The sequence below is a fragment of the Acanthochromis polyacanthus genome, chromosome 3, assembly GCF_021347895.1.
Source record: "Acanthochromis polyacanthus isolate Apoly-LR-REF ecotype Palm Island chromosome 3, KAUST_Apoly_ChrSc, whole genome shotgun sequence".
Taxonomy (NCBI): Eukaryota; Metazoa; Chordata; class Actinopteri; family Pomacentridae; genus Acanthochromis; species Acanthochromis polyacanthus.
The window spans coordinates 43,266,835-43,293,922 of record NC_067115.1 but is presented as its reverse complement, the minus strand read 5'-3'; the positions used below and the strand labels follow the sequence as shown (position 1 = coordinate 43,293,922).

The following is a 27,088-nucleotide window of genomic DNA, read 5'->3' as shown; positions in this document are numbered from 1 at the left end:
TGAACAATGTGATGCATGACACATCGTGCCTCCAAAGTCATATGGAGGGTGTGGTGCTGTAAGGTTTCAGATGTTGGGAACCTCACAAGCCGGATGGAAATGCCAAGTGGTATGGAGGGGTGGAGTGTGATGGTAAAAAGAGCCACAGCAGACAGGAGTTTTTTTTTCCAGAGCTCTGATATTTTTTCTGGGTTTTTAATTAATCAAAAAACTTACAGTAAAAGATTCTGAAGAGGCAACAAACGGTACATGAAGAACATGTGGCAGCATTCCTGTTCAGCAGAGCACACGGCCTGACCCCTCTCTCACGCACACTCCTCACACCTGCCACCTAATCATTCCAGATCATACCATTATCACTATCTCCTCACACCAAACTCATCTCCCCCACCAGATTTACCTGGCTAATACACTCAAGACTACACACAACATACACAGAACTATACAGGAAAATGAAACCCATAATAACCCAAAGAATTAAATAAACAAAAATCTAAACAAAATCAAACACTCTAACAACTCCCCCCCTCTCTATCTCGACTGCCTGGTATGATCTAATCACTGATCAAATCCAGGTGCGCCACCCCTGGGTGCATCTCCAAGTGTGCACTTCATGAACACGCCCCCTGGAAACAGAACTCAGAGGGAGAAGTTAGAGGGATATCAAATAAACATAACAAAACCAAAATAACTTCCTGTATCAGTTTGTCAGTTCATGCAGCTTTACAGTAGTGAGGAGGATGCTTCATCAGCTCCCTCACACTTCTCACCCCCTCCAGCAGACTCGCCAACCACGTTGCGAGATAAAAAGTCAGCCACCGTGTTCTGCTTTCCTGGCCGGTAGTGGATGGAGAACCGATAGGGTTGAAGGGACAGGAACCAACGAGTAATCCGGCTGTTGGTATCTTTCATCTGCTCCAGCCATTGTAATGCTCTATGATCAGTCTCCAAGGTGAACTCCCTCCCAAGCAGATAATACTTGAAGGTGTCCACAGCCCACTTAATAGACAAACACTCCAACTCTACTGCAGAGTACCTGGTCTCCCTGGGAAACAGCTTCCTGCTGATGTAAGCGACTGGTTTCCTCTCATCACCATCTCCCTGTAGAAGGACTCCCCCTAGCCCCCGACGAGAAGCGTCCGTCTGAACGGAAAAGGGCAAGGTGAAGTTTGGGCTCTGCAGGACGGGCTCCTGGCAGAGCACCTCCTTAAGGTCCTGGAAAGCGTTTTCCTGCTCCTCACCCCACACCATGTGTGCTTTGGCAGTGCTGGTAAGGTCTGTCAGAGGTGCTGCTCTCGTAGAGAAGTTTGGGATGAAGCGCCGGTACCAGCCCACCAAACCCAGAAACGACTTCACCTGCTTCCGGGTAGTAGGCCTCTCCCTAGCTCTGATTGCCTCCACCTTATCCTGCACAGGCTTAATGACACCCCCTCCAAGGATGTAGCCCAGGTACTGCGTCTCCTGCTTGACCAAGGCACATTTCTTCGGGTTGATGGTCAGGCCTGCTTGCTTGATCTTCCCCAGCACCATTTCCAGGTGACTGAGATGCTCCTTCCAGGAATTGCTGAAAATAACAACATCATCCAGATAAGAGGCTGCAAAGGTGTCCATACCTGCTAGCACCTGGTTCATCAGCCTCTGAAAAGTTGCAGGAGCCCCATGGAGGCCAAACGGCATCTTGGTGAATTGAAAGAGTCCCTGGGGTGTCCTGAAAGCAGTTAGAGGCTTAGCAGAGTTAGCCAAGGGCACCTGCCAGTACCCTTTACAAAGGTCAAGCGTGGTAATAAACCTTGCCTGGCCAACTCGTTCGATAAGATCATCCAGTCTTGGCAATGGATAAGCATCAAATGCAGACTGTGCATTTACCTTCCGAAAGTCAATGCAAAACCTGATGCTTCCATCCTTCTTGAGTACTAACACAATAGGATTACTCCACTCACTTGTAGAAGGTTCAATAACACCCAGCTCGAGCATTACCGCAATTTCCTCCTCCAACACCGGCACCAACTTCTGGGGGATGCGATACATCCTCTGTCTGACAGGAGTGCTGTCCTTTAACTGGATGCTATGCTCCACCAAAGTTGTGGCCCCTGGCTTCTCCTGAAACAAATCTGGTGGAATAATGGCTTGCAATTCTTGCTGTGATGTAACAGAGAGATGGGAGAGATCAAGAGATGCAGAATTTTGTGCTGCAGGAGCGAACTGACTCACCACGTCATCTTCCTCCTCCACAGCGCGGACAAACATCTGCTGTTGGGGTGGAATTTCCCGGGTTTTCCACTCCTTCAGCAGGTTGATGTGAAACGTCTGCTTTGGATTTCTTCTATCTGGCATCTCAATCTCATAAGTTGTTGCACTCAGTTTTCTCAATACATTATATGGACCTTGCCATTTTGCCAACAGCTTGTTCTCCACAGTAGGAAGGAGGAGTAGTACCTGCTGTCCTGGGCTGAAAGATCTCTCTCTCGCTGCCTGGTCATACCAGGTTCGCTGGCATCTCTGAGCCTTCTCCATATGCTTTTTTACCAATCTGGTGGTCTGCTCCATCTTTTCCCTCATCTGCAACACATAAGTCAGAACACTGGTCCTCTTCTCCTGGGAACCCACCCAGGTCTCCTGCAGCACATCGAGGGGACCTCTCACCTGCCTACCATAAAGAAGCTCAAAAGGTGAGAAGCCTGTTGAAGCTTGGGGTACCTCCCTGTAAGCAAAGAGGAGATAAGGGAGCCACTTGTCCCAGTCTTTGGCGTTAGAAGAGATGAACTTCTTCAGCATGCTTTTTAGAGTTCTGTTGTACCTCTCCACTAAGCCATCGGTCTGGGGGTGGTAAGGGGTGGTCCGAATACCCCTAATGCCTAAGAGCCTGTACACCTGTCTGAGTGTGTTAGACAGAAAGTTGGTTCCCTGATCTGTGAGGATTTCAGAGGGAATACCAACTCTAGAAAAGAGCTGCAGTAATGCATAAGCAATCTGCTTTGCAGTGATGTCTCTTAGGGGAAAGGCTTCAGGGTATCTAGTACTATAATCACAGATTACAAGTATATAACGATGCCCTGACTGTGTTCGCTCTAATGGCCCGACAATATCCATGGCTATTCGACTGAATGGCACATCAATGATTGGCAGTGGCTGTAATGGGAACCTGGGCACATTTTTAGCCCCGGCTAGCTGACAGACTGGACATGACTGACAATAATCCTGCACCTCTGTGTGAAGGCCTGGCCAGTAAAACCTACTTGCAATCCTGTCCAATGTCTTTTTGGCACCTAAATGTCCTGCCCAGGGAATACTGTGACCCAACTCTAACACCTGGTCCCTAAGTGTCTGCGGAACCACCAGCCTTTCCCTATCCTCTAAGTTTGCCTTATAGTACAGAACCCGATCTCTGAGGAAATATCCTTCCCCTGCCATTTGTCCCTGCTGCACTTCAGCTGCTTGCCCAAAGTAATCTTGCAGTCCTGCATCCTCTTTCTGTAGCTGTAAAAAGTCACCATTAGGATCAATATCACAACTTTCCAGTCCTTGCTGTTCTAACCCTATTCTTGCTGTCCATCCCATTTTCTCCCGTCTTTTCTGCCTCTTACTTTTCCTCATCTTAACTGCCATGTCTGGAAAAACATCCTCAAAAAATGGCAATTCTGACAGTACATTTAGCTCCTCCTCAGCTGCACCCTGAGCTGACCCTAATAACTCTGTACTGGTCTGAGCCGAAGACTGGGGTCCTAGCCTCTCTGGGCCCTGAACATTATTAACTGCTCCTATCCGGTCTCCCCTCACTCCCTCAGCTCCTTGTATCAGTTTCTGTGACCTGGTGATAATGTTAACTGGCCTACTGGACCTAACCAATTCCTGCAGAATAGGAATATCCTGCCCCAAGATAGCCTGGTGAGTTAAGCTTCCTACCACCCCAACTGGAAGCAAAAATGTCTGTCCATCTACCTCCAGATACACTACTTTCACAGGATATGCTTTCTGGTCACCATGCACACAAGAAATATCCAGAACTGGCTTCCCTAATGGACAATCAGCCTGCAATACTGATGGATGTATTAAGGTCTGCACACTGCCAGTATCAAGGAGAGCTTGGGCTGGTTTACCATTAATCTTCACTGTAGTGACCTGCTGTTTTCCTACTATGCAGTCCTGACTCTGGCATGGTCTTGGAATGGTACAGACGTATGCTGCTTTTGCTTTCCTAAGGGGACATTCTGGCTTAATATGCCCTTCCTGACCACAGTAGAAACAGACTGGCCTAGCTGTTGATTTCATTTTACCAGGAACTATGGGTTTTTCTAGGGGCCTTGCTAGTACTGCCTCTCTAGGACCACCTCCACCCCCCGACCCGATTGGCTTACCCCGTATGGCGCTGGACTTTAGCGGAATCTCACACCGGAAGTTCTTGGACCCTCTGCGGGCTGCCAGAAAGGTCTCCACTAGCTGTGCTGCTTGGTTCGCCGACTCTGGATTTCTCTCCTTGACCCACACTCTGAGCTCTGGTGAGAGAGAGCGGTAAAACTGCTCCAGAATGATAATCTCACCAACCTGCTCCTTGGTCAACTTCTCTGGTCGGATCCACTTATTGTACAGATCTTTAAGCCGATTGTAGAATTCTCTGGGGGTCTCATCTGGGCGGATATCAGGCTCCCTGAACCTCTGCCGATACACATCCTCATTGATCTCATATTTGGCTAAGATGGCCTTCTTTACCTTTTTATAGTCAAATGTGTCCTCTGCTCCCATGGCCACATACGCTGCCCGTGCTTTGCCTGTTAGATGTGGAACCAGTCTTACAGCCAATTCACCCTCTGGCCACTGGTATGCCGCTGCAAGGCGCTCAAAAGTGGTGAGATACTGCTCAATATCATCACCCTCCTCCAGACGTGGAACTGTAGCTTGGCCCCAGCCCCTGCCCAGGAACTCACTCGGTGCACTGGCCTGGGAATCCAAGTCCTCCTCCTCATCTGGCTGTACTGGAGGTGCTGCATTCAGGGGGTGTCTCTCTCTGCTCTGCTGCTGCCGTGTGCTCTGCTGCTGCCGTTGGTACTGCAGATCTTCTCTAAGCTGGTTCATTTGAGTCTGCATTTGCTGCCACAGTTTATCTTGCCTAATTGTCTCTTTTTCCCACCTTTCACTGAGTTCACGTTGAAACTGAAGACACTGGTGCAACACATCCGCAGTGGGGTCCTTCTCCAAAGACCCAACATGCCCCTCTCTGGCGTATAAACTCTTGGCCATTCCTCCTGTAGCACCCTCCTCCAGTCCATCTTCAGCCCCATCGGCCCTTTGAGCTTTGGATTGTGTTTTCGGCCCCATGCTATCAGCTCTCAACACTCCACCTCCTCAAAATGGCTGCCTCTCATCCCACTTCTGACACCAAGTGTAAGGTTTCAGATGTTGGGAACCTCACAAGCCGGATGGAAATGCCAAGTGGTATGGAGGGGTGGAGTGTGATGGTAAAAAGAGCCACAGCAGACAGGAGTTTTTTTTTCCAGAGCTCTGATATTTTTTCTGGGTTTTTAATTAATCAAAAAACTTACAGTAAAAGATTCTGAAGAGGCAACAAACGGTACATGAAGAACATGTGGCAGCATTCCTGTTCAGCAGAGCACACGGCCTGACCCCTCTCTCACGCACACTCCTCACACCTGCCACCTAATCATTCCAGATCATACCATTATCACTATCTCCTCACACCAAACTCATCTCCCCCACCAGATTTACCTGGCTAATACACTCAAGACTACACACAACATACACAGAACTATACAGGAAAATGAAACCCATAATAACCCAAAGAATTAAATAAACAAAAATCTAAACAAAATCAAACACTCTAACAACTCCCCCCCTCTCTATCTCGACTGCCTGGTATGATCTAATCACTGATCAAATCCAGGTGCGCCACCCCTGGGTGCATCTCCAAGTGTGCACTTCATGAACACGCCCCCTGGAAACAGAACTCAGAGGGAGAAGTTAGAGGGATATCAAATAAACATAACAAAACCAAAATAACTTCCTGTATCAGTTTGTCAGTTCATGCAGCTTTACAGTAGTGAGGAGGATGCTTCATCAGCTCCCTCACAGGTGCATCACGCAACGTGCCTGCAATGTCACCAACATGTTCTGTTGCATGAAACAAAGTGACTCCAAAGTCACAAGACACAAAGTGCTCCCAAAGACACCTGGTGGCTCTGATGCATGACACAAAGTGCCTCCAAACTCACCATTACATTGTGATTCATGAAACAAAGTGCCTTCAAAGTCATGCGTACAATGTGATGCATGACACATCGTGCCTCCAAAGTCACCTGGACTTTATGATTCAGAACGCAACGTATCTGAAACGTCACCAACATGGTCTGATGAATGAAAAAAAGTGACTCCAAAGTCACAAGACACAAAGTGCTCCCAAAGACACCTGGTGGCACCGATGCATGACACAAAGTGCCTCCAAAGTCAGCTATACATCCAGATGCATGGCACAACGTGCCAGTAAAGTCACCCATACCTTCTGATGCATGACACAAAGTGCCTCCAAAGTCACTTATACTTTCTTAAACCTGACACAAAGGGCCCCCAAAGTCACATGGAGGGTGTGGTGCATCACGCAACGTGCCTGCAACATCACCATCATGTTCTGATGCATGAAACAAAGTGCCTCCAAAGTCACCATTACATTGTGATGCATGACACAAATTGCCTCCAAAGTCACCAATACATTTTGATGCATGACACAAAGTGCCTTCAAACTCATGCGTACAATGTGATGCATGACACCCCTAAAGAAAGAAGGGAAACATGTGACAACAAGTTGTGTGTAACTGCTATGGCTTTATTAAAACTTAAAGCTCACATCGCTTTTAACGGCGTTTGTAAACACAACAGACCCAGCTGCACCATTCAAATGTTTGAAATAAAACTGCAACTTGATGCACATATTTAAATGAAACTAAATAATCCCAGTGTATAAACAGAAAAGTCACATTACACCTCAAAGGCATTGTAAGGCTGCAATAAATATTTTTATGAATTAACATAAAATAATAGCATCTCCACTAGAACAATGTAGGTAGTACTCAGTAAGTTACACATGGCTTCTTAAGACACACAATCAAAACAATAAAAGTCCAGGCTATACACCTGATTTGTTGCACCAAAACAAAAACAGAAAAACAAGGGTAAACAGTGATAGCACAATCTAGTGTCTTTCTTCTTTTGCATGCAGCCGCTGATGTTGTACTGTATGTAAAACACAGTGAACAATTATTTTATTGACACGTGTACAACACTGATGGAATATAAATATATCTGGCGATTAAACCCTGTCCTAATGTTCTCATGCGAGTGAAGCTGAGAGCAGCGTAGGATCTGCCCTGATGCCATTTAGACACCGGTGGATGAGAAGAAGAGAGACCTGTCACCTAATCATATTTAACACGAAAACATGTCCACAGTTCGCTACTTAATCACATTTAACCTGAAAAACAATAGAAAACAACAACAAAAAACCGTAAACGTACAACAGAAAAGCCGTCAAGTGGCCACAGAGTGAAACGTAAGGCGCACGCGTTCACGCGAAAATACTAAAACAATCCACATTTTCCACCACACAAGGTGGTTGCTCATCCAGAAAAATGAACTCGACAATTTTCTCTGTTATATTTTGGCGTTGGAGCGAGTTTTGTACTCTTCTGTAGTGCTTCCTGCAACAATGGTTGCCGCAGTTCATGGACATGTGTTTACTCGCCTGTAAAAAGTCTCCGTACTGCTTTCCATGATGCTTCTGCAGATGCTTTATTAAGTTCGTTGTGTTAAAATGTCCGGTTTTGCTGCCACCCCTTGAGACACTCATTTTGCAAACATTGCACTCAGCCATTTTACTTTTCTCCTCCGTTCGCATATAGTAATTCCACACAGCAGACATGACCACATCTCTCCAGGCTTCTGTTCACTCTCTGCTCACATGACAAAAACACGGGCACATGGCAACCATGGCAACAGCTCGTCTGTGTTACGGCATGTCGTGAAAAATGAAGATGAGGATATGAGATAGATTGGGCTGATGGATCGGATCGAATGAGTTCTAATATAAAACTCCGATGCTCGATCCAGTCATTTTGGCCTGGATCGAACTCGATATCGATCCAGCGGATCGGATCGAACCATCCCTATTCAAAATTACAATAAAATGGCCCCTGCCTACTTGAACTCTATCATTTGTTATGACTGTTTTGGTTTGTTTTTGTGGCTTTTTTCTCACATGTCCAAAAGAAAAACATTTATTCAGTTCTACACTCCCTCCTGCTCACTACGCTCACTCAACAAAAGACACCTGCTAGAACCACCAGAGCCAGTGGATAGCTAGACTTCTTCTGTGGCTCCCTGGTGGTAGAACAAATTGCCATCTGCAGCATCCTCTATATTTAGGAAAAGCCTAAAATCCCAGCTCTTCACTCAACACCTTTGCACTTGACAAACTGCAAGAAGAGAAAAATATATGACCTCCTACATTGCCTGTATGCACCACTGTCCTAGTATCACATGTGAACTTGTTTTATGGCACTTATCCAGGGTGTTTTGTTCTGACTGCTTGTGTTGGATCTACTCTTAGATGTGTGTCACTTTGGATAAAAGCTGAATGAAACTGTAAAATCTCCAGATCTCTGATCACTCAATGTCACAAGTTGCCTAGGACTTTTCTGGCACGTGCTAAAGTGTAAGCATTTGTCATGATTGGACAGATTAGCTATAGAGACCAAAAGTGTTGTTAGTGCCACGCTTTAAACATGTTTATTTCTGCTGTAAAGTTGGACATTTTAACATGGAGGTCATCTGCGCTTAATCTGCTATGGTCCTAATGCCTCTCCACATACTTTGTGGGTTGTTATTAGCAAAATGCTCCTCAATGCGCTGTTTGTAGCCTACCTGCATTTTGCCAACTGAATGTTCTTTTTCAGTTCTTTCTGGGCCCTGCTGTAGGCCAGTTTGTCACCTGACCTGTAGGCAGCGTCATGGGTTTGAGTAGGGGCTTCACTGTGCTATCCAGCCATGGTTTTTGGTTTGGGAAAACCTTGATGGTCTCTGTGGGCAGGACAGCACCAGAACTTCAAATACGACAATTTAACTTCACACAAACTACAATGATTGTTTTTTCTTCTTAAAAAACTGTTTTCACTGTAGGGCTACTCAGTGGAGTAGTGGTTAGCACTTTTGCCTTGCAACAAGAAGATCTCTGGTTCGAATCCCGGAGTGGGCCTGGGATCTTTCTGCATGGAGTTTGCATGTTCTCCCTGAGCATTTGTGGGTTTTCTCCGGGTACTCCCGCTTCCTCCCACAGTCCAAAAACATGCTGAGGTTAATTGAGTACTCTAAATTGCCCGTAGGTGTGAATGTGAGTGTGATTGTTCGTCTGTATATGTAGCCCTGTGACAGACTGGTGACCTGTCCAGGGTGTCCCCTGCCTTCGCCCGAGTCAGCTGGGATAGACTCCAGCACCCCCCGTGACCCTAGTGAGGATAAAGTGGTGTATAGAGAATGGATGGATGTTTTACAGATGTTCTGTTTTGTTAAATAGATATTTTACAATACTACAAATGTAAAGTTACTCCTTTTGAAACCGTTTTTAAATACAATTGACTATTTTACAGATGTTTGCAGTTATTCCCAGATTTTACAGTTTTGAAAGTTGCATTATTCCACCTTTTCCAACATATTTCTTGCTGCCCGATTATCAGATTTGTTTGTTTTTGTGTGTTGTCTTTTTCCCCTTCCTCTAATCTGGTACAGATTTGACAAATAGCTTTCTCTTGCATTTTCAGAAATCAAATATACTTCAGTGTAACTCCATGTGTTTAGTTGTATCTCCTGTCCTGCCTCCAGTTATTTATGTCTTCATTTTAGATTCTTACTCAGTGTCTTAGCTCCATGCATTTAGTGTGTCCCTTGTAGCTTTATGTTTTTGAAGCCCTGTTTTGCTAATTTAGTCTTGAGTTCAGTTTGCTTTGTTGCTCATTCTCAAGGACTGTGTTTACCACTTTCAGTCTTTTCATACAACCCGTTCTGTGTCTCCCAGTATTTCACATCAACCTCTATGATGAATTATGATTTCTTTCAGCCCTTTGACAATGCATTTTAGCATGTGTCATTATGTAAATCCACATGCATGGTGAATGTATGTGAACACATGGTTTGAAAATGCAGTTATTTTTTCCCACAATGCTGAAAGCAGAAAGATCTTAATTTGACAGTGAATGTGTCCGAGTAGAGACAAAAGCTTGTCACTGCCTTAATGCGTTGAACTTTATCAGGAAAGCCCAAGTGTTCATTAGAACGATTTTTTTTTTAAAAACACAATCTTAATGTTCAACGTAACCACAGTATCAGATCCAAACTAGACCAGAGAGCGGACAAAAAAATATAAAATAAATGAATCAGATTTGTTTGCTAAATAAATGCATTTGTCCTGAAGCAGCTCAGATTTCTGTTCAGTCCAAGGTACCTTCTTTAGATGGCATTCCTAGTTAAAGCTGCTCTGTATCCTAATACGTTTCTGTTTTATAATGATCTTGTCAGAATTGAGAATGTTTGCTCTGTGCTGTCTGTAATGCATTCTTTGCAATCAATGCAAGTTTAATGGATGCTTTGTAAGCTGTTCTAAAGACAATAAATAAAGCCTTTTGATGTGATGTTGTGATAAATAGTTCAGATTATTCAATGAGTATCATATCTGATATGACTTCAAGTTCAGGACAAAAGACATTAATGGCTTTCTTCTGCTGATCACATTTATTATCATAGCATGAATCACTTTGTAGATTTGCAGAGTAAAACATGAGATGGCACAAATTGTATCAACATTGTTGTTTCTTCTACATCTACACAAGGCTATGTGGTTCAGTGAAGAAAAAGATTTGCTGATGACTCAAATGTCATTTCCTTCAACACAGCATCAAAATTATTTGTACAAGTTGTCATGAAAATGAAGGTTTATGAAATGATTTGTCCTCATCTTGAAGGTTTATCTGTTAAAGAAAAACTGGACGAGATGCACAAACAAAAGGTCGGTTGTCCAAACAAGGCCGGTCATTCCATTTAAATTCTGTGCCAAAGTTGGTGTGTACACAGTCTTCCTGTCCTCCAAGATTATTTGGCTCTCCTGTGCCCCAAAAGACAAAGTTGACTTTGGACCCATCAGACCACATCCACGCTCCGTCTTTATGGACCTCACTGAGTCCAATCCAGGTCCATTTCTGTGCAGGATCAAAGGTCTTTATCAGGGAATTGACAAAATTCTGTTCATCAGCACTGTGGATAGACACCAGGTTGGCTCCCTCTGACACACAGTGGAACTCTGCATCAGCCCAGGTCATAGGTGCAGCGATGTATTTGTAGAAGCGACCGTTGAACCTGGACCAGAATGTGGAACAGTCGTCTTGGTGAAGCATCACTTCATGGCCATCTGGAGGAGTCACAGCACCCAGAGCCAGACCGAACAAGAGGAGCAAGATCATGTTGCAGTTTGACAGTGTTGATGGTGTGCCTGAGTTCATCTGCACGGTTGGATGTTTCCAAGAATCCTGCAGAGATAAGCAACAGGTCAACCCTGATCTTTGTTACATTCTGTCTCCCTACCCTCTACAAAATGGTTCCTCTCAAAATGCTATGGGTCAGCTTACCTTCACAGACTCATGCTCTGTGTTGGTCAGCCCACCGTATGCCAGAATACCAATAAACACCACACTACAGGAAACTTTAAAGGACTAAGAGTGACATTTCTTCAACACAGGATGCTTGCTTTGATTTGATCAAGAGGGTGTTCACTGTTGGTGTGACATTTCTTAATCTATCAAGAAGTTTTTAAAAATATTCTTTTCAAACAAATAGGGACCATTCACACTAGGGGGAAACAAACAAAGTCTAATCAGATGAGGTTTACTGGAAACAATTTACTAAATGAGCAGGGATGAAATTGAACTATACATCTCTCCATTCTCTATATACCACTTTATCCTCACTAGGATCGCAGGGGGTGCTTGAGTCTATCCCAGCTGACTTGGGTGAAGGCAGGGGACACCCTGGACAGGTCGCCAGTCTGTCACAGGGCTACATATACAGACACATAATCACACTCACATTCATACCTAAGGGGAATTTAGAGTAATCAATTAACCTCAGTATATTTTTGGACTGTGGGAGGAAGCCGGAGTACCAGGAGAAAACCCACGCATGCACAGGGAGAACATGTAAACTCCATGCAGAAAGATCCCAGGCCCACCCTGGGATTTGAACCAGGGATCTTCTTGCTGCAAGGCAAAAGTGTTAACCACTACTCCACTGTGCAGCCCTGAACTATACATAATCACACAAAATAGTAAATGCTTAAATCAAATACAAAGAACAACAATTCTCAAACAACTAATTCGATCCTAAACAATCTAAATCTTTCAATCACGCAGTTAAAATTAAACTTGTTAAATAAGGTGCGTACAGTCTATGGAAATCGGCTAGTACTCCCAGCAGCACGAGACAAAGCAGCAGCACGAGACAAAGCAGCAGCACGAGACAAAGCAGCAGCACGAGACAAAGCAGCAGCCCCAGTAGCTGAGCGTGATGTCAGAAGCGGCGCGCACAACCAACCGAGCCTGATAAAAACAATAGTAGCTCCTATGCCAAACAGATTTTTTTTTTTTTTTTTTTAAAGGCGGTGCGGGCGCTACATTTATAAGCGTACGTGCCCATCAACAGCAGCAGATACACACTCGCAAAAGGAGGGAGGAAGAGAGCCCATGCAGCTCAGCACGTTACCTGTGACCACAGGAGCATTAGCCAGGTAGTACGAGTATACATAAGAATGCTCAGAGAAAGGACACCTGCCACATCCAGGCAGGAGTGGGTGACGCATGCACACGCAAACTAGCGGCACACCACACACCAGTCACTCTGCGGCACAAAGCAAATGTCCTAAGCAAACCACGAGTGAAACCATACCAATAAGGCACAGCAGGAGCAGACTTACCTGTTACTGACAGACCTGCACAGGGAAATGATGCAGATGAAGAAACAGGGGAAGGGCCGCAGTTTAAATGCCCAGCCCCACTCAGTGATTGGCCACCAGCTGCACGGCATCAGGTGAGGCAGCACGGCATTAAGAGATGGAATATCAATGCTGCTACATAAAGGTACATTAATTTGGACAAATATATGACAACAACAAACATAGTTCATATGAGTTTAATTTAAGAGCTGATATCTGGCCATTTTCCATGGTTTTCTTGACACTAACCAAATTCATTAGCTATGGCATTGTTCTGCCAAAAACAGCTTTTAGGCATTCTGTGTTTTTTTTCTGTCTGTTTTAGACACATGACACACAGGAATTAGTACTTGAATGCATAACCATTGTTTCTGATGACAGCAGCTACACACGTGGACAAAATTGTTGGTACCCCTCAGTTAAAGAAGGAAAAACCCACAATTCTCACTGAAATCACTTGAAACTCTCAAAAGTAACAATAAATAAAAATTTATTGAAAATTAAATAATCAAAAACAGCCATTACTTTTGAATTGTTGATTAACATAATTATTTAAAAAAAACAAACTAATGAAATAGGCCTGGACAAAAATGATGGTACCTCTATAAAAGATTGAAAACTATTTGACCAGAGTGACATGATTAACTCAGGTGTGTCATTTAATTGACATCACAGGTGTTTCCAAACTCATAATCAGTCAGTCTGCCTATTTAAAGGGAGACAAGTAGTCACCCTGCTGTTTGGTGAAAAGGTGTGTACCACACTGAACATGGACAACAGAAAGCGAAGGAGAGAATTGTCCCAGGACATCCGAAAAAAAATTATAGACAAACATCTTAAAGGTAAAGGCTATAAGACCATCTCTAAACAGCTTGAAGTTCCTGTGACAACAGTGGCTCATATTATTCAGAAGTTCAAGACCCACGGGACAGTAGCCAACCTCCCTGGACGTGGCCGCAAGAGGAAAATTGATGACAAATTGAAGAGACGGATCGTTGGAATTGTCTCCAAAGAGCCCAGAGCAACCTCCAAAGAAATTAAAGGTGAACTCCAAGGCCAAGGTACATCAGTGTCAGATCGCACCATTCGTCGTTGTTTGAGCCAAAGTGGACTTCATGGGAGACGACCAAGGAGGACACCACTGCTGAAAAAAACTCATAAAAAAGCCAGACTGGAATTTGCAAAAATGCATGTTGACAAGCCACAAAGCTTCTGGGAGAATGTCCTTTGGACAGATGAGACCAAACTGGAGCTTTTTGGTAAGGCACATCAACTCTATGTTCATAGACTCTAAAACCAAGCATACGAAGAAAAGAACACTGTCCCTACGGTGAAACATGGAGGAGGCTCAGTAATGTTTTGGGGCTGCTTTGCTGCATCTGGCACAGGGTGTCTTGAAAGTGTGCAAGGTACGATGAAATCTGAAGACTATCAAGGCATTCTGGAGAGAAATGTGCTGCCTAGTGTCAGAAAGCTTGGTCTCAGTCGCAGGTCATGGGTCTTCCAACAGGACAACGATCCAAAACACACAGCCAAAAACACCCAAGAATGGCTGAGAGAAAAGCGTTGGACTATTCTAAAGTGGCCTTCTATGAGCCCAGATCTGAATCCCATTCAACATATGTGGAAGGAGCTGAAACATGCCATTTGGAGAAGACACCCATCAAACCTGAGACAACTGGAGCTGTTTGCTCATGAGGAGTGGGCCAAAATACCTGTTGACAGCTGCAGAACGCTCATTGACAAATACAGAAATCGTTTAATTGCAGTGATTGCCTCAAAAGGTTGTGCAACAAAATATTAAGTTATGGGTACCATCATTTTTGTCCAGCCCTATTTCATTAGTTTGTTTTTTAAAATAATTATGTTAATCAACAATTCAAAAGTGATGGCTGATTTTGATTATTTAATTTTCAATACATTTTTATTTATTGTTACTTTTGTGAGTTTCAAGTGATTTCAGTGAGAATTGTGGGTTTTTCCTTCTTTAACTGAGGGGTACCAACAATTTTGTCCACGTGTGTATGTGTCTTGGCATGCTCTCCACCAGCTTCTGACATTGTTCTGCTGTCACAGCAGCCCATGCCTGTTGCACAAATTCAAACTAATTACCTCTGCCAAGGAGGTTATGTGACACCCGGCGTTTGTGTGTCTGTCTGTCTGTCTGTCTGTCTGTTAGCTAGATAACTCAAAAACGCCTGGCCAGATTCACATGAAATTCTGAGGGGATGTAGACTATGGTAAGAGGAAGAGCTGATTTAATTTTGGTGGCAATCCGGAAAGGATCCTGGATTCTGGATCACTTTGAAGTTTTTAGTATGTTTTAGTATGTGGTCCAAAAATGACAAAAACATCATAGGTTAGTATGTCATCCAACAAATTGGAACAGGGTGTCCAGATAGCTCAACTGGTTAAGAAGGTGATTTGTAAACAGAACTGTGTCAGAGATGCAGGTTTGATTCCAGATAATGATCCTTTACTGCATGAGTTTCCTGTTTTCCTCTCTATCCTTGGTGGTCTGCACTCTCTGAGTGCTTTTCTAGTTTGCTTTGTTTTTGGGCTTGTGGTTCTCCGTTTTGCATTTGATGATTTTCCACCAGTGTCCAGTTGGATTTAGATCTGGTGATTGAGCAGGCTAAGGCATGGTTCAAATGTTCTGGTTCTCCATCCAGGCTTTAACTGACCTTACTGCGTGGTAAGGGGCATTGTCTTGTTGGAAAATTTAGTCACTGGAGGCAGGGAAGAGTTTTCCAGCTGATGGAAGAAGACTGTTATCAACAGTAGCCCGAAACATGACCTGGTTCATTCACCCTTCACACAAGTGCACATGCCCTTTTCCCCCCATACTGAAACAACCCAAGATGGCACATGTTTTACTGCAGGGGCAGACAGTCTGGTTTGTAGCTTCTCCAGGCTTCCTCCTGACCAGTAAGTTGGCTGGAGTGGGCATCAACTGAAAGTTGGATTCATTACTGAAGAGAACCTTAGCACAATCAAGAATCAAGAATCTTTATTGTCATTGTGTTTCCACTCAGCGAAATTTGGACTGGTGACTCCCAGCTATAGACAAAAACTAGAAAATGGCATACTATACACACGTGGACAAAATTGTTGGTACCCCTCAGTTAAAGAAGGAAAAACCCACAATTCTCACTGAAATCACTTGAAACTCACAAAAGTAACAATAAATAAAAATGTATTGAAAATTAAATAATCAAAATCAGCCATCACTTTTGAATTGTTGATTAACATAATTATTTAAAAAAACAAACTAATGAAATAGGGCTGGACAAAAATGATGGTACCCATAACTTAATATTTTGTTGCACAACCTTTTGAGGCAATCACTGCAATTAAACGATTTCTGTATTTGTCAATGAGCGTTCTGCAGCTGTCAACAGGTATTTTGGCCCACTCCTCATGAGCAAACAGCTCCAGTTGTCTCAGGTTTGATGGGTGTCTTCTCCAAATGGCATGTTTCAGCTCCTTCCACATATCTTCAATGGGATTCAGATCTGGGCTCATAGAAGGCCACTTTAGAATAGTCCAACGCTTTTCTCTCAGCCATTCTTGGGTGTTTTTGGCTGTGTGTTTTGGATCGTTGTCCTGTTGGAAGACCCATGACCTGCGACTGAGACCAAGCTTTCTGACACTAGGCAGCACATTTCTCTCCAGAATGCCTTGATAGTCTTCAGATTTCATCGTACCTTGCACACTTTCAAGACACCCTGTGCCAGATGCAGCAAAGCAGCCCCAAAACATTACTGAGCCTCCTCCATGTTTCACCGTAGGGACAGTGTTCTTTTCTTCGTATGCTTGGTTTTAGAGTCTATGAACATAGAGTTGATGTGCCTTACCAAAAAGCTCCAGTTTGGTCTCATCTGTCCAAAGGACATTCTCCCAGAAGCTTTGTGGCTTGTCAACATGCATTTTTGCAAATTCCAGTCTGGCTTTTTTATGAGTTTTTTTCAGCAGTGGTGTCCTCCTTGGTCGTCTCCCATGAAGTCCACTTTGGCTCAAACAACGACGAATGGTGCGATCTGACACTGATGTACCTTGGCCTTGGAGTTCACCTTTAATTTCTTTGGAGGTTGCTCTGGGCTCTTTGGATACAATTCCAACGATCCGTCTCTTCAATTTGTCATCAATTTTCCTCTTGCGGCCACGTCCAGGGAGGTTGGCTACTGTCCCGTGGGTCTTGAACTTCTGAATAATATGAGCCACTGTTGTCACAGGAACTTCAAGCTGTTAAGAGATGGTCTTATAGCCTTTACCTTTAAGATGTTTGTCTATAATTTTTTTTCGGATGTCCTGGGACAATTCTCTCCTTCGCTTTCTGTTGTCCATGTTCAGTGTGGTACACACCTTTTCACCAAACAGCAGGGTGACTACTTGTCTCCCTTTAAATAGGCAGATTGACTGATTATGAGTTTGGAAACACCTGTGATGTCAATTAAATGACACACCTGAGTTAATCATGTCACTCTGGTCAAATAGTGTTCAATCTTTTATAGAGGTACCATCATTTTTGTCCAGGCCTATTTCATTAGTTTGTTTTTTTAAAATAATTATGTTAATCAACAATTCAAAAGTAATGGCTGTTTTTGATTATTTAATTTTCAATAAATTTTTATTTATTGTTACTTTTGAGAGTTTCAAGTGATTTCAGTGAGAATTGTGGGTTTTTCCTTCTTTAACTGAGGGGTACCAACAATTTTGTCCACGTGTGTATATATATATGTATTTATATAATTTTAAAAAATTAAAAATCCTACAAAATATAAATATGTAAACAGAGTTAGTGCACATGAGCAGTAGGATGAGTGGTAAAGTGCAGTCCAGTGCAAGACTCAGTTCTTTATTGCACAGTGTGTCTGTTGTGTGTGCAGGGGGAATGGACTGGACAGCTCTGGGATTAAGACTGTTTCTTTAGTCTAAAAGTCAGAGTTTTTGTGTTTCTGTACGGTCTACCTGAAAGAAGCGAAACAAACAGTCCATTGGTCTGAGGTCTTTTGGTGAGGAAGTCCGTGATGGGGGGGTGTGGGGGTTGGTGGGGCGCCGTGTGGGTCTGTTATGGCCCATTCTGCTTCGCGGGCCTTGGGGCTCTGGCTGTGTCGGCAGGGGTCGCTCCTCGTTCCTGGGCTGGCTCTCCGCCCAGTGGCTCCTCCAGGGGGGCAGTGTGGACCTCCTTGGGCTGGAGGAGACAGTTCCCTCCTTTTGGTGGAGGTTTTCATGCATGCCAGACCCACCACACCGGCATCTACCAAAACTCAATAGAGTTTGTTCCTCCGGTCACTGAGTCAGTGGAGGTTGCTGGGTTAGTGTCTGTGGATCTCACTCTGCTTCATCTATCCTTCCTGTGGTCTCCTGATGTCTTCATGATTGATCCTGTTGGGATTCTGTTGTATCTGCTGTTTGTGAAGGGTCTTAGATTTGTAACTGGTTTCAAAGGTGTGAATTAAAGAGCACAAACAAATAAAATGCACCTTTTCTCTCAGAACACTGTCTATGTCAACTTTTTTGTCTGTCCTGTGTTTGTTTTAGGTTTCACTTGGGTGTGCACAGCCCTCAATGGCATAATGTAGGAAACAGCTTGAAATAAACATGATAGGTTAATTTGCCATGAGGGCAGGTGATGGTCACAGTCACAAAGAAGAAAAAAAATGCACATGAAGTTTAAGCGATGACACCATGGTTGGTTGGTGTAATTTTTGAGTGGACTTGCAGACAAAAAAAAAAAAAAAAGGTAATCAGCCTTCCCCGCGGGTCCCGGACAGCTGAAGGACATCGACCTGATTACTCTCCACTGCAATAAGAACCGGCTCATCCTTCCACTCCCTGCCAGATTGTTGAACGAAACTTCACCGTCAGTTCGCAGTTCTCTAGCCTCCTGTAAAGTCTGTTGAGTTTTTGGCCTTTTCTTACGTTGTTTTTCTCCTGCCCTTGTCTAGACCCAGCTGTCCGGGATCCCCGTTGTCCTCCTTCCCCTCCGGCTCTCCCCAGACCATTCGGCACCGGTTTCCCCCTCACTGGACCCCCCCGTTTCTGCCCGGACCTCCTCCCTGGAACCCCGACCAGCTCCCCTCAACCCAACCCGGGACCCGCAGCAGCAAGCCGGCTGCTCTTCGCCTCTCAGCGCCCTCCCGGAAACCCCCCGCCTGGACGTCAGTCATCACTTGGCCCACGGGACACCTCGGCCCAAACCCCACTCCACCAGCCGCTTCCCCTGCAGCCCGGCTCCTCTCACCCTCCGCCATAACCCACATCCCCAACAATAAAACACATTCTCATTTAACCCAGCCTTGGTAGTGTGGCTCTCTGCTCGAGTCCGCCTCGCCTGAATCCGTGACAGTTTCTGGTTTGAGATTTCAGAAACTAAAAGCTTTTTCTGTCGGTCTCTCCCACCATTTATATTTAAGGACCTGACCTTGAGGCTCCTTATAAGAAGGTAAGATAGGAGAACAAGACAGAGACAGACAAGTACAGGACAGTGTAGAGAGAAGAACACCCTGTGATGCATGGTCATTACTTCCTCGCCTTCCTAACAGCTTTCCTTTTTCTCAGTGTAGTAATATGCTTTTTTAAACAAAAGCGTTTCTTTTCATCCAGGAGGTCTAAGCCAACCTGTTGTTTCAGTATGTTAACTGATCTAATAAACTTTTCGATGTCACTAAAGCACTCACTCACTTTTACAGATTTTTTGAACGTTTCATCGAGAAAACAATTGATTTCCTCGACAGAATAGAGATCTGTGTACCTGCTGGGCGTCCCAGAAATGGAAACACTGTCTGTTTCATCATCAGTGCATCGGGACTCATCCTCCACTTCATCAGCTTGATCTGAAACCTGACTGCTGCTCAGTGCTTGCTTCTCAGTGACAGACACATTCACAGAAAATAAACCTGAGGGACCTGCTCCATCTTTGGTTCCACCAGCAGCATCTGCAAGCTGAGGGGTGCTCAAGCTTTTTAAAGCAAGAGAATCTTCCTGCACTACAACCTCCAACTTTTCCTCCCTCATTGAAACATTTTCCTTAGATACTGAACCATCAATATTTACTTCTGCATCACTGGAAAACTCCATCACATTATCTGCAGCCTCACACACCCCGGCCACGGAGACGAACCCCAACTCCGCGGACGCCGCCACATCAAGCGCGGCCACCGCCGCCCCCACACCAGATGCCGCCCCCGCAGGCGCGGCAGGCGCAGCCGCCGTAAACACAGCGGCCGCTGCCCCATCGGCAACACCATCTGCTCCCCGCTGCCTATGTGGGCAAGCCAGCCGCTTATGTCCAACATCACCACATTCAAAGCATTTTAAATGGCCCGAGCTGGCGTAAACCATATATGAGCCGTCACCATATTTGACCCGGAAAGACACCTCCAGGGTTTGTGTAGGCGAGTCCAGAAACATAAATGCCTGTCTCCTCAGAGACTGAATGTGCCTAAGTTTGGGGTCCTTACACCCTAAATTTACGTTTTTAAAGCCACTAGCAAATTTTCCAAACCGGCGAAGCTCAGTCTCCAACAACTATTTCGAGATGAAAGGCGGAACACCAGATACAGTGATACGCGTAGAGGAAACCGACAGCGGAGAGACTTGTACAAACAAATCCCGAATGAACACACCACTCTCAATTAATCCATAAACCATAGCCTCAGTCTTCATGAAGACCACCACAGCTTTATTCATCCGGGACGAAAACAATATATGATCATGGCCTACCTGATCGCCACCTGCCATCAAAACCTCCTCAATACTAACGGCACAGTCCGGAGGGACAATCCGCACTCCATGTCGGATTGACAGGGGTGGCGTCTGAACGCACGCCATCCTCCCAGTAAAGACCGAAATCCAACAAAGCCTTGATAATCCACAGCCAATACTAGAAAGAAATACAAATTACTTACCTACCCATGCAGAGAGGAAACAGAAAACAGTCAGGAACCGTGAAAAGGTCAATTGAAAAGGACAAATCAAACTCCGTGCCACACTCGCCTTCACCACCTTCGCACCACTCACCCTCACCAACACCGGAAACGGAAATGAGGAGAGGAGAGGGTTCAAAAATTCCTTTATTGATCTCTTCTAAAACACAAACACAAAACCGATCTTCAGGTCAGACTGAAAGAAGAAAAGAAAAACCATCAAAAGTGAAGCAGCAGCTCCCCACCCTCCCCCACCGAACACAAAACCCCGCCCACCGCCCATGTCTGAATAAAGTCTTTCATTTTGTCCATTAACTGAAAATAAGAGTGTTCTACCCTCAGACGGGCCTTCATCAGTCCCTCCAGAGCCGGAACCACGCCCACACATCCAGCACACTTAGTCCCGTTCCTCCGTGTCAGCCATATCGCCAGTTTTGCAGTTCAACATAAAAAGTTCACAAGTGTATGTACAGTTTTTTCTAAAATTCTATTTTTTTCAAAAATAAACACATTGAAAGAGAAAACCTCCCCAAGACCAAGAAATCATCTCTCCATCAGAGCAAACAGTGGTGTCAGACGGGAACACTGCACAAACAGATGCTCTGTAGTCTCTGTCTGAGCGCAGAAGACACAGCCCTTCCCCAGCCCAGGATCAAGGTGCGCTCTGTATCTGTTCGTATCTGAGACTGGTTCGAAGTCTGGCAGACTGCAGTGTTGGTGTATGGAAGAGGCAGTTGAAGAAAAGAGGTTCCTCAAACAGCCACATCCCTGGAGTTCCTCCGCCTTCACGCCTGAAGTGGAAAAGGCGCCACGCCTGCAAGACAGAGCTGTAGAAGTGTGTTAGACCAGAGACGTCCGTGACCTCCGATTTCAGGAGGAAAAACTGTTTGTCGTAGCCCAGTCGACCAGTTCTTCTCAAGAGCAGCTGGGCTGTGTCCAACCATCCTGGTCCACAGTCATACAGCAGCCTCTGTGCAGTCTAAAGGAGGCAATTTTGGCCTGGATGTCTATGAGACCCTGCCCCCCTTCTGCCACCGGCAGGTAAAGGACGGCTGCCCGGACCCAGTGTTTTCCAGACCAGAAGAAGTCCACAATAGCGCACTGTATGGTCTCGATCAGGCCTCTTGGTGGTGTCAGCCAGCCCGATCTCACGAGGATTCGTGAAACTGTCACGTAAATTTTTGTTTCGGCTTCGTGCGCACCAACACGATTTCGTCATGTTTTTCGTGCCGCTCACCACGAAATGCACACCAATGTATTTTAAACGGCGGACTTTTCGTGCCACTCAGAACGTATTTCAAAAGAATGTGTATATTATATTTTTAATGTAAAACCGCGGCGAATCCAACGCTATATTTTGCATGACATCGTCCCTAAACATAACCCTAACCATAATCCTAACCATAACCTAACCATAAGCCGGTGGTACACTTACCAATTTGCATAGGAATTTCAAGAATGTCCGGCGGCCGGCGGCCGCAAACGCGATCACACAAGCAGTATACGCCGATGGACAGCTTAGATCGTCATGAATCCGCCGGTATAAACCACTTTCAGATGTGATTACCACAGCGAAAAACATTTCGTGGTGAGCGGCACGAAAAACATGACAAAATCGTGTTGGTGCGCACGAAACCGAAACTAAAACTTACGTGACAGTTTCACGAATCCCCGTGAGACCGGGTTGTGTCAGTGCGGTGAGTCTGTGCCAAAGAGTCAAGGCGACCAAATTATTTGCGACCAAAACTCTTCCCCTATATGACAACAGGGGTAGCAGCCAAAGCCATCTAGACAATCGAGCACACACTTTCTCCTGAACTTCCTCCCAGTTCTTCCTCTGAAAGCCCTCAGACCGCAGGAAAACTCCCAAAACCCTCAGCCTATCCTTTCCCCACTGTAGGCCCCCGGGCAGACTTGGTACCACCTGATCCCTCCACCTTCCCACTAGCAGGGCTTCACTCTTGGCCCAGTTCACTCGTGCAGAAGTTGCTTTTTCATACAAGGACAGGATATCCTGCAAATGCTCAACATCACCCTGAGAGGAGATGAAAACAGTGATATCATCTGCATAGGCCGAAGCTACCAGAGAGCGGTCAGAATCTAAAAACCCAGGCAGTGCAAGGCCACCAAGCTTACCTCTTAACTTACACAGCAATGGCTCAATGACCAAGCTGTACAACTGTCCTGAGATTGGAGAGCCCTGTCTGATTTCCCGTTGTACAGGGATTGGTCTCCCCAACCCTGCACCCATTTTCACCAAACACTGTGCACCATTATACAACAACTTCACCCAGTCTACAAACCCACCACCAAAAGCAAAAGACCTAAGTGTTGCAAACAGATACGAATGATCCACCCATCTCTTGATCTCAAACGTCTTCTCTTGATCTAAAGAAGTAATTCCAAAATCAAAATTATAACAACTGGAAATATCAATTAAATCTCGAACAAGAAAAATGTTGTCCATGATTGATCTGTCTGGTACACAGTACGTTTGATCTGTTTGATCTTGATCAGCGGATGTTAACTCCTCAATCGTCAGCTCACGGTCCAGCACTGCTCTTTCGTCCATGCTGAACTGAGGGAGCCCTTCCAGAAGCTCCACACGGGTCTCCTCAACGCATGCCTCTGCTCCAAAAAGATTGGTGTAGAAATCCCTTGCATGGCTCCTCATTTCACCTGGATTGGTGGTCACTGTGCCTCCTGGAAGTTTGAGGCACATTATCTGCTTCCTCTGGGCCACAGTGTTCTCCAGGTTAAAAAGAAGGAGGTTGGACCGTCCATGTCCTTCAGCTGATGGAAGCGAGATCTAACAAGAGCTCCCTTCACCCTATCATGCAGGAAAGAGCTCAAAGCCAACCTCTTCTCCTGCAGCAGATGAACCATGCTAGGATCTGGGTTCCTGTGTAATCCTTCTTCAATGTTTTTAATGATGAACTGGTCCTGGTTGTGTTTCCTGAGTTCATTTTCTAGCTGTGTGAAAAAAGTAATTCTCTCTCTGCCCTGGGTTGGAGCGTAGATGTTGACAAAGCAGAAAACCGAAGCTTCAATCTCTGCCCTAACAATAAGCAAGCGGCCCTTCACAATTTCAGTAGATGATAAAATGTTTGCATCTATAGACTTTTTGAATAAAATGGCCACTCCAGCACTGACATAGTGCCATGACCCTCCCACCATAGACCCCAGTCTGTCTCATCTGCTGCTGTAGTGTAAGTTTCCTGTAAAAACAGCACATCTAGCTTCTTCTGATGTGAAACCTCAGAGATCAAAGCGTGTCTATGTCTGTCCCTCCATTAATGTTCAGAGACCCTATGTTCAGGCTCCTCATGGAGAAGTTAGAGAGAAGAAACAGACAGAGAGAGAACAGTACAGGACAGTGAAGAGAAGAAAACACTTTGTGTTGATACATGATTCACTTTATTTCTTGGATCTCAGTGTTCTACCATTAGCAGCTTTTCTCAGTGTTGTTACATGTTTCTTTAGGCGAAAATGTTTCTTTTCATCCAAAAGATCAAAACCAACCAGTTTCTTCAACACAGTTACAGATTTAATGAATTTGTCTGTGTCACTGAAGTAGTCGCTAACTTTAACTGAACGTTTAAACGTTTCATCTAAGAAACGGTTGATTTCTTCCAGAGAGTACAGCTCTGTGCTGCTGTGTGAGCTCTCAGCTACACTGGCAACATCAAATTCAGAGTCATAGTCAGCCATGTCCTCTCCTCCACATGAAGCCTGGCTGCTCAGCACAGCCAGCTGCTCTTCAGTGTGAGAGCTGCTCAGGTCTGTCCTCACACACTCCTGATGTTCCTCACGCTGCTCCTGCTTCTCCCTGTCCCTGTCTGAGCTTTCTACCATTCCAACATCTGCTGAAGCTGAAGCTGATGCCGAGGCCGTGGCGACGCGAGCGTCAGCCACAGGATCTGACACAGCAACAGGCACATTGAGCGCAGGGCCGGCCTTGACCCGCACCGCAGGCGTGGTGTCAGTCGGCACCGCCACCGGAGCGGCATCAACTGACCGGCTCTCTGCAGGCACAGCTGCGCAGCCGCCGCTGACCATGCCACTCAGCGCAGCGGCAGAGTGATCCTCCACCTGCTACCTGTGTGGACAGGCAAAATTCAATTTCAATTTAATTTTATTTATATAGCGTCAATTACAGTCAAATCGTCTCAAGACGCTTTACAGAACCCATATGCCTGACCCCCAGAGCAAGCCCAAAGGCAACAGTGGCAAGGAAAACACCCTTTTAACAGGGAAGAAACCTCGAGCAGAACCCAGCTCTATATAGGGGGGACCCATCTGCCTGCTGGCCGGGGGGGTTGAGAATGACAGAGGAGGGCAAGGGGGAGGGATGGGAGAAGAAGGAGGGGTGGGAAAGCAAAACACTTGTGTCCCACATCTCCACACTCAAAACATTTCATCTAGCATAAAGCATGTATGAGCCTTTTCCGTGCTTGGCTCTGAATGACACCTGTCCAGAAACATGAAGACCTACCGCCGCAGAGACTGCACATGCTACAGTTTGGGGTATTTACAGCCCAAACTCACAGTCTTAAAGCCACTGGCAAACTTTCCAAACCTCCGCAGCTCAGTTGCCAGCACCTCGTTGGAGATAAACTCCAGACACGGTAATCCGTGTAGAGGGAGCTGACAGAGGAGACACGTCTATCAGGATCACGCCGCTCTCAATCAGCTGATGAACCACAGGTAGTGATGTTACGCTCGAGCCAGTTTGCTCGACACAGTGCCGAGCTTTTGAAGCGAAAGTGCTCCGAGACGGTGTTTCGATCCCTGCTTCAGCATGCCCACAATCACGTGACTATCGAGAACGAGGCCTCGTTACGTCACATCGCGTGTTGCCGTGCTTCGCGCGAACTTTGAAGGGGTTGGACATTTCAATCTGTCCAGGTCTTAAAAGGCATAGGGGTTTGATTCACTCCTCAAATTATGGATTTTTGAGAGGAGGAGATCACACTAGTGCATTTGCCATTTGTCATTTTGAGAGAAGTTAGGGAGAGTATACATTTAGTTAGAATTTAGTTTAGATATATCTAGTTGCATTTCATACATTAAATAACACACAGATACATACGCATAGATTCACTCATACACAACACACATGCATTCATAGAAACACACTACACATATATGCACACAAACATACATATATAGCGTTTTAAAACATTTATTGCAAGTACAAAGCAGTGTGAGACAAGCAGTCCTGAGGCTTTTTCATTTTTTTCCACTTGGATGCAGTTCTGACACAGGACCAGCAGATGTCACTCTTCTGGTTGTGTCAAATGCTTCGAAGCAGAGTGTCATTCTTGAAGCAGATGTGTCAAAGTGGTTCATTGCTTCATGAAGCTTCGATTTCACCATCACTAACCACAGGCTCACTCTTCATAAACACAACCACCGCTTTGTTCATTCTGGACGCAAACAGTTTGCAGACTCTGAAACTGAATGAGTCCAAGACGATGAGCCAGCAACAACTGAGTGAAACGGCAGGGCTTAAATAGAGAGGGGAGGACCAGGTGAAATGAGTCTGAGCTTGATCGCATCAGGTGACAACAATCAGAGGCCAGGTGCAGAGTAGGCAGGGAGCAGCAGACAGAAGGAGCCAAAGGGACAAAACAAAAAGGGAAGACTGGGGCAGAATCCTGACATCGGTTTTGCCCCCCCCCCCCCCAGGGTCGATTTCTCTGTTCTTCTTCTTGTTCTTTTTCTTGTTGTTGTTGTTGTTCTTCTTCTTCTTCTTTTGTGTCCTCCTCATTCTCTGTTTGAGTTGCTCTCTTCTCCGCTCCCCTCTTCGCTGTCCTCGTTGTCGCTGTCCTCGTAGTCAAAACAAGATAATTTCAAGATTGTTTGACTTAACAAGATATTTAAGATGCATTGTCTTAAAACAAGTCTCTCCATCTTGCTGAAATGTCACTTGTTAAGTGAATTTATCTTAAATGAAGTGGGATGAGACATTATGACTAAAAATAAGACAAATAGATGTGGTAAGATTTTGAGTTTTGCAGTGAGTAACCACTAATTATCTATGAACTTTGTGTTTATTTGTTATGCACTAAGACATTGACCAATTTCGTTGCAAATTGCTGTGAGAATAAAACTATTCTAT

General features: G+C 45.1%; 1 protein-coding gene across 1 annotated transcript; it reads right to left on the bottom strand.

Moving 5' to 3' along the window:
* Positions 1 to 62: 62 nt before the first annotated feature.
* LOC127533115 (retrovirus-related Pol polyprotein from transposon 412) lies at positions 63 to 6,078 on the bottom strand. Its single transcript, XM_051945395.1, has one exon. The coding sequence runs from the start codon at positions 5,311 to 5,313 to the stop codon at positions 724 to 726; it is 4,590 nt and encodes a 1,529-aa protein (XP_051801355.1). The 5' UTR covers positions 5,314 to 6,078; the 3' UTR covers positions 63 to 723.
* Positions 6,079 to 27,088: the final 21,010 nt, after the last annotated feature.

Bases quoted from the DNA above. Each gene is read 5' to 3' on its own strand.
- LOC127533115 (XM_051945395.1), bottom strand. From the start codon at position 5,313: ATGGGGCCGAAAACACAATCCAAAGCTCAAAGGGCCGATGGGGCTGAA.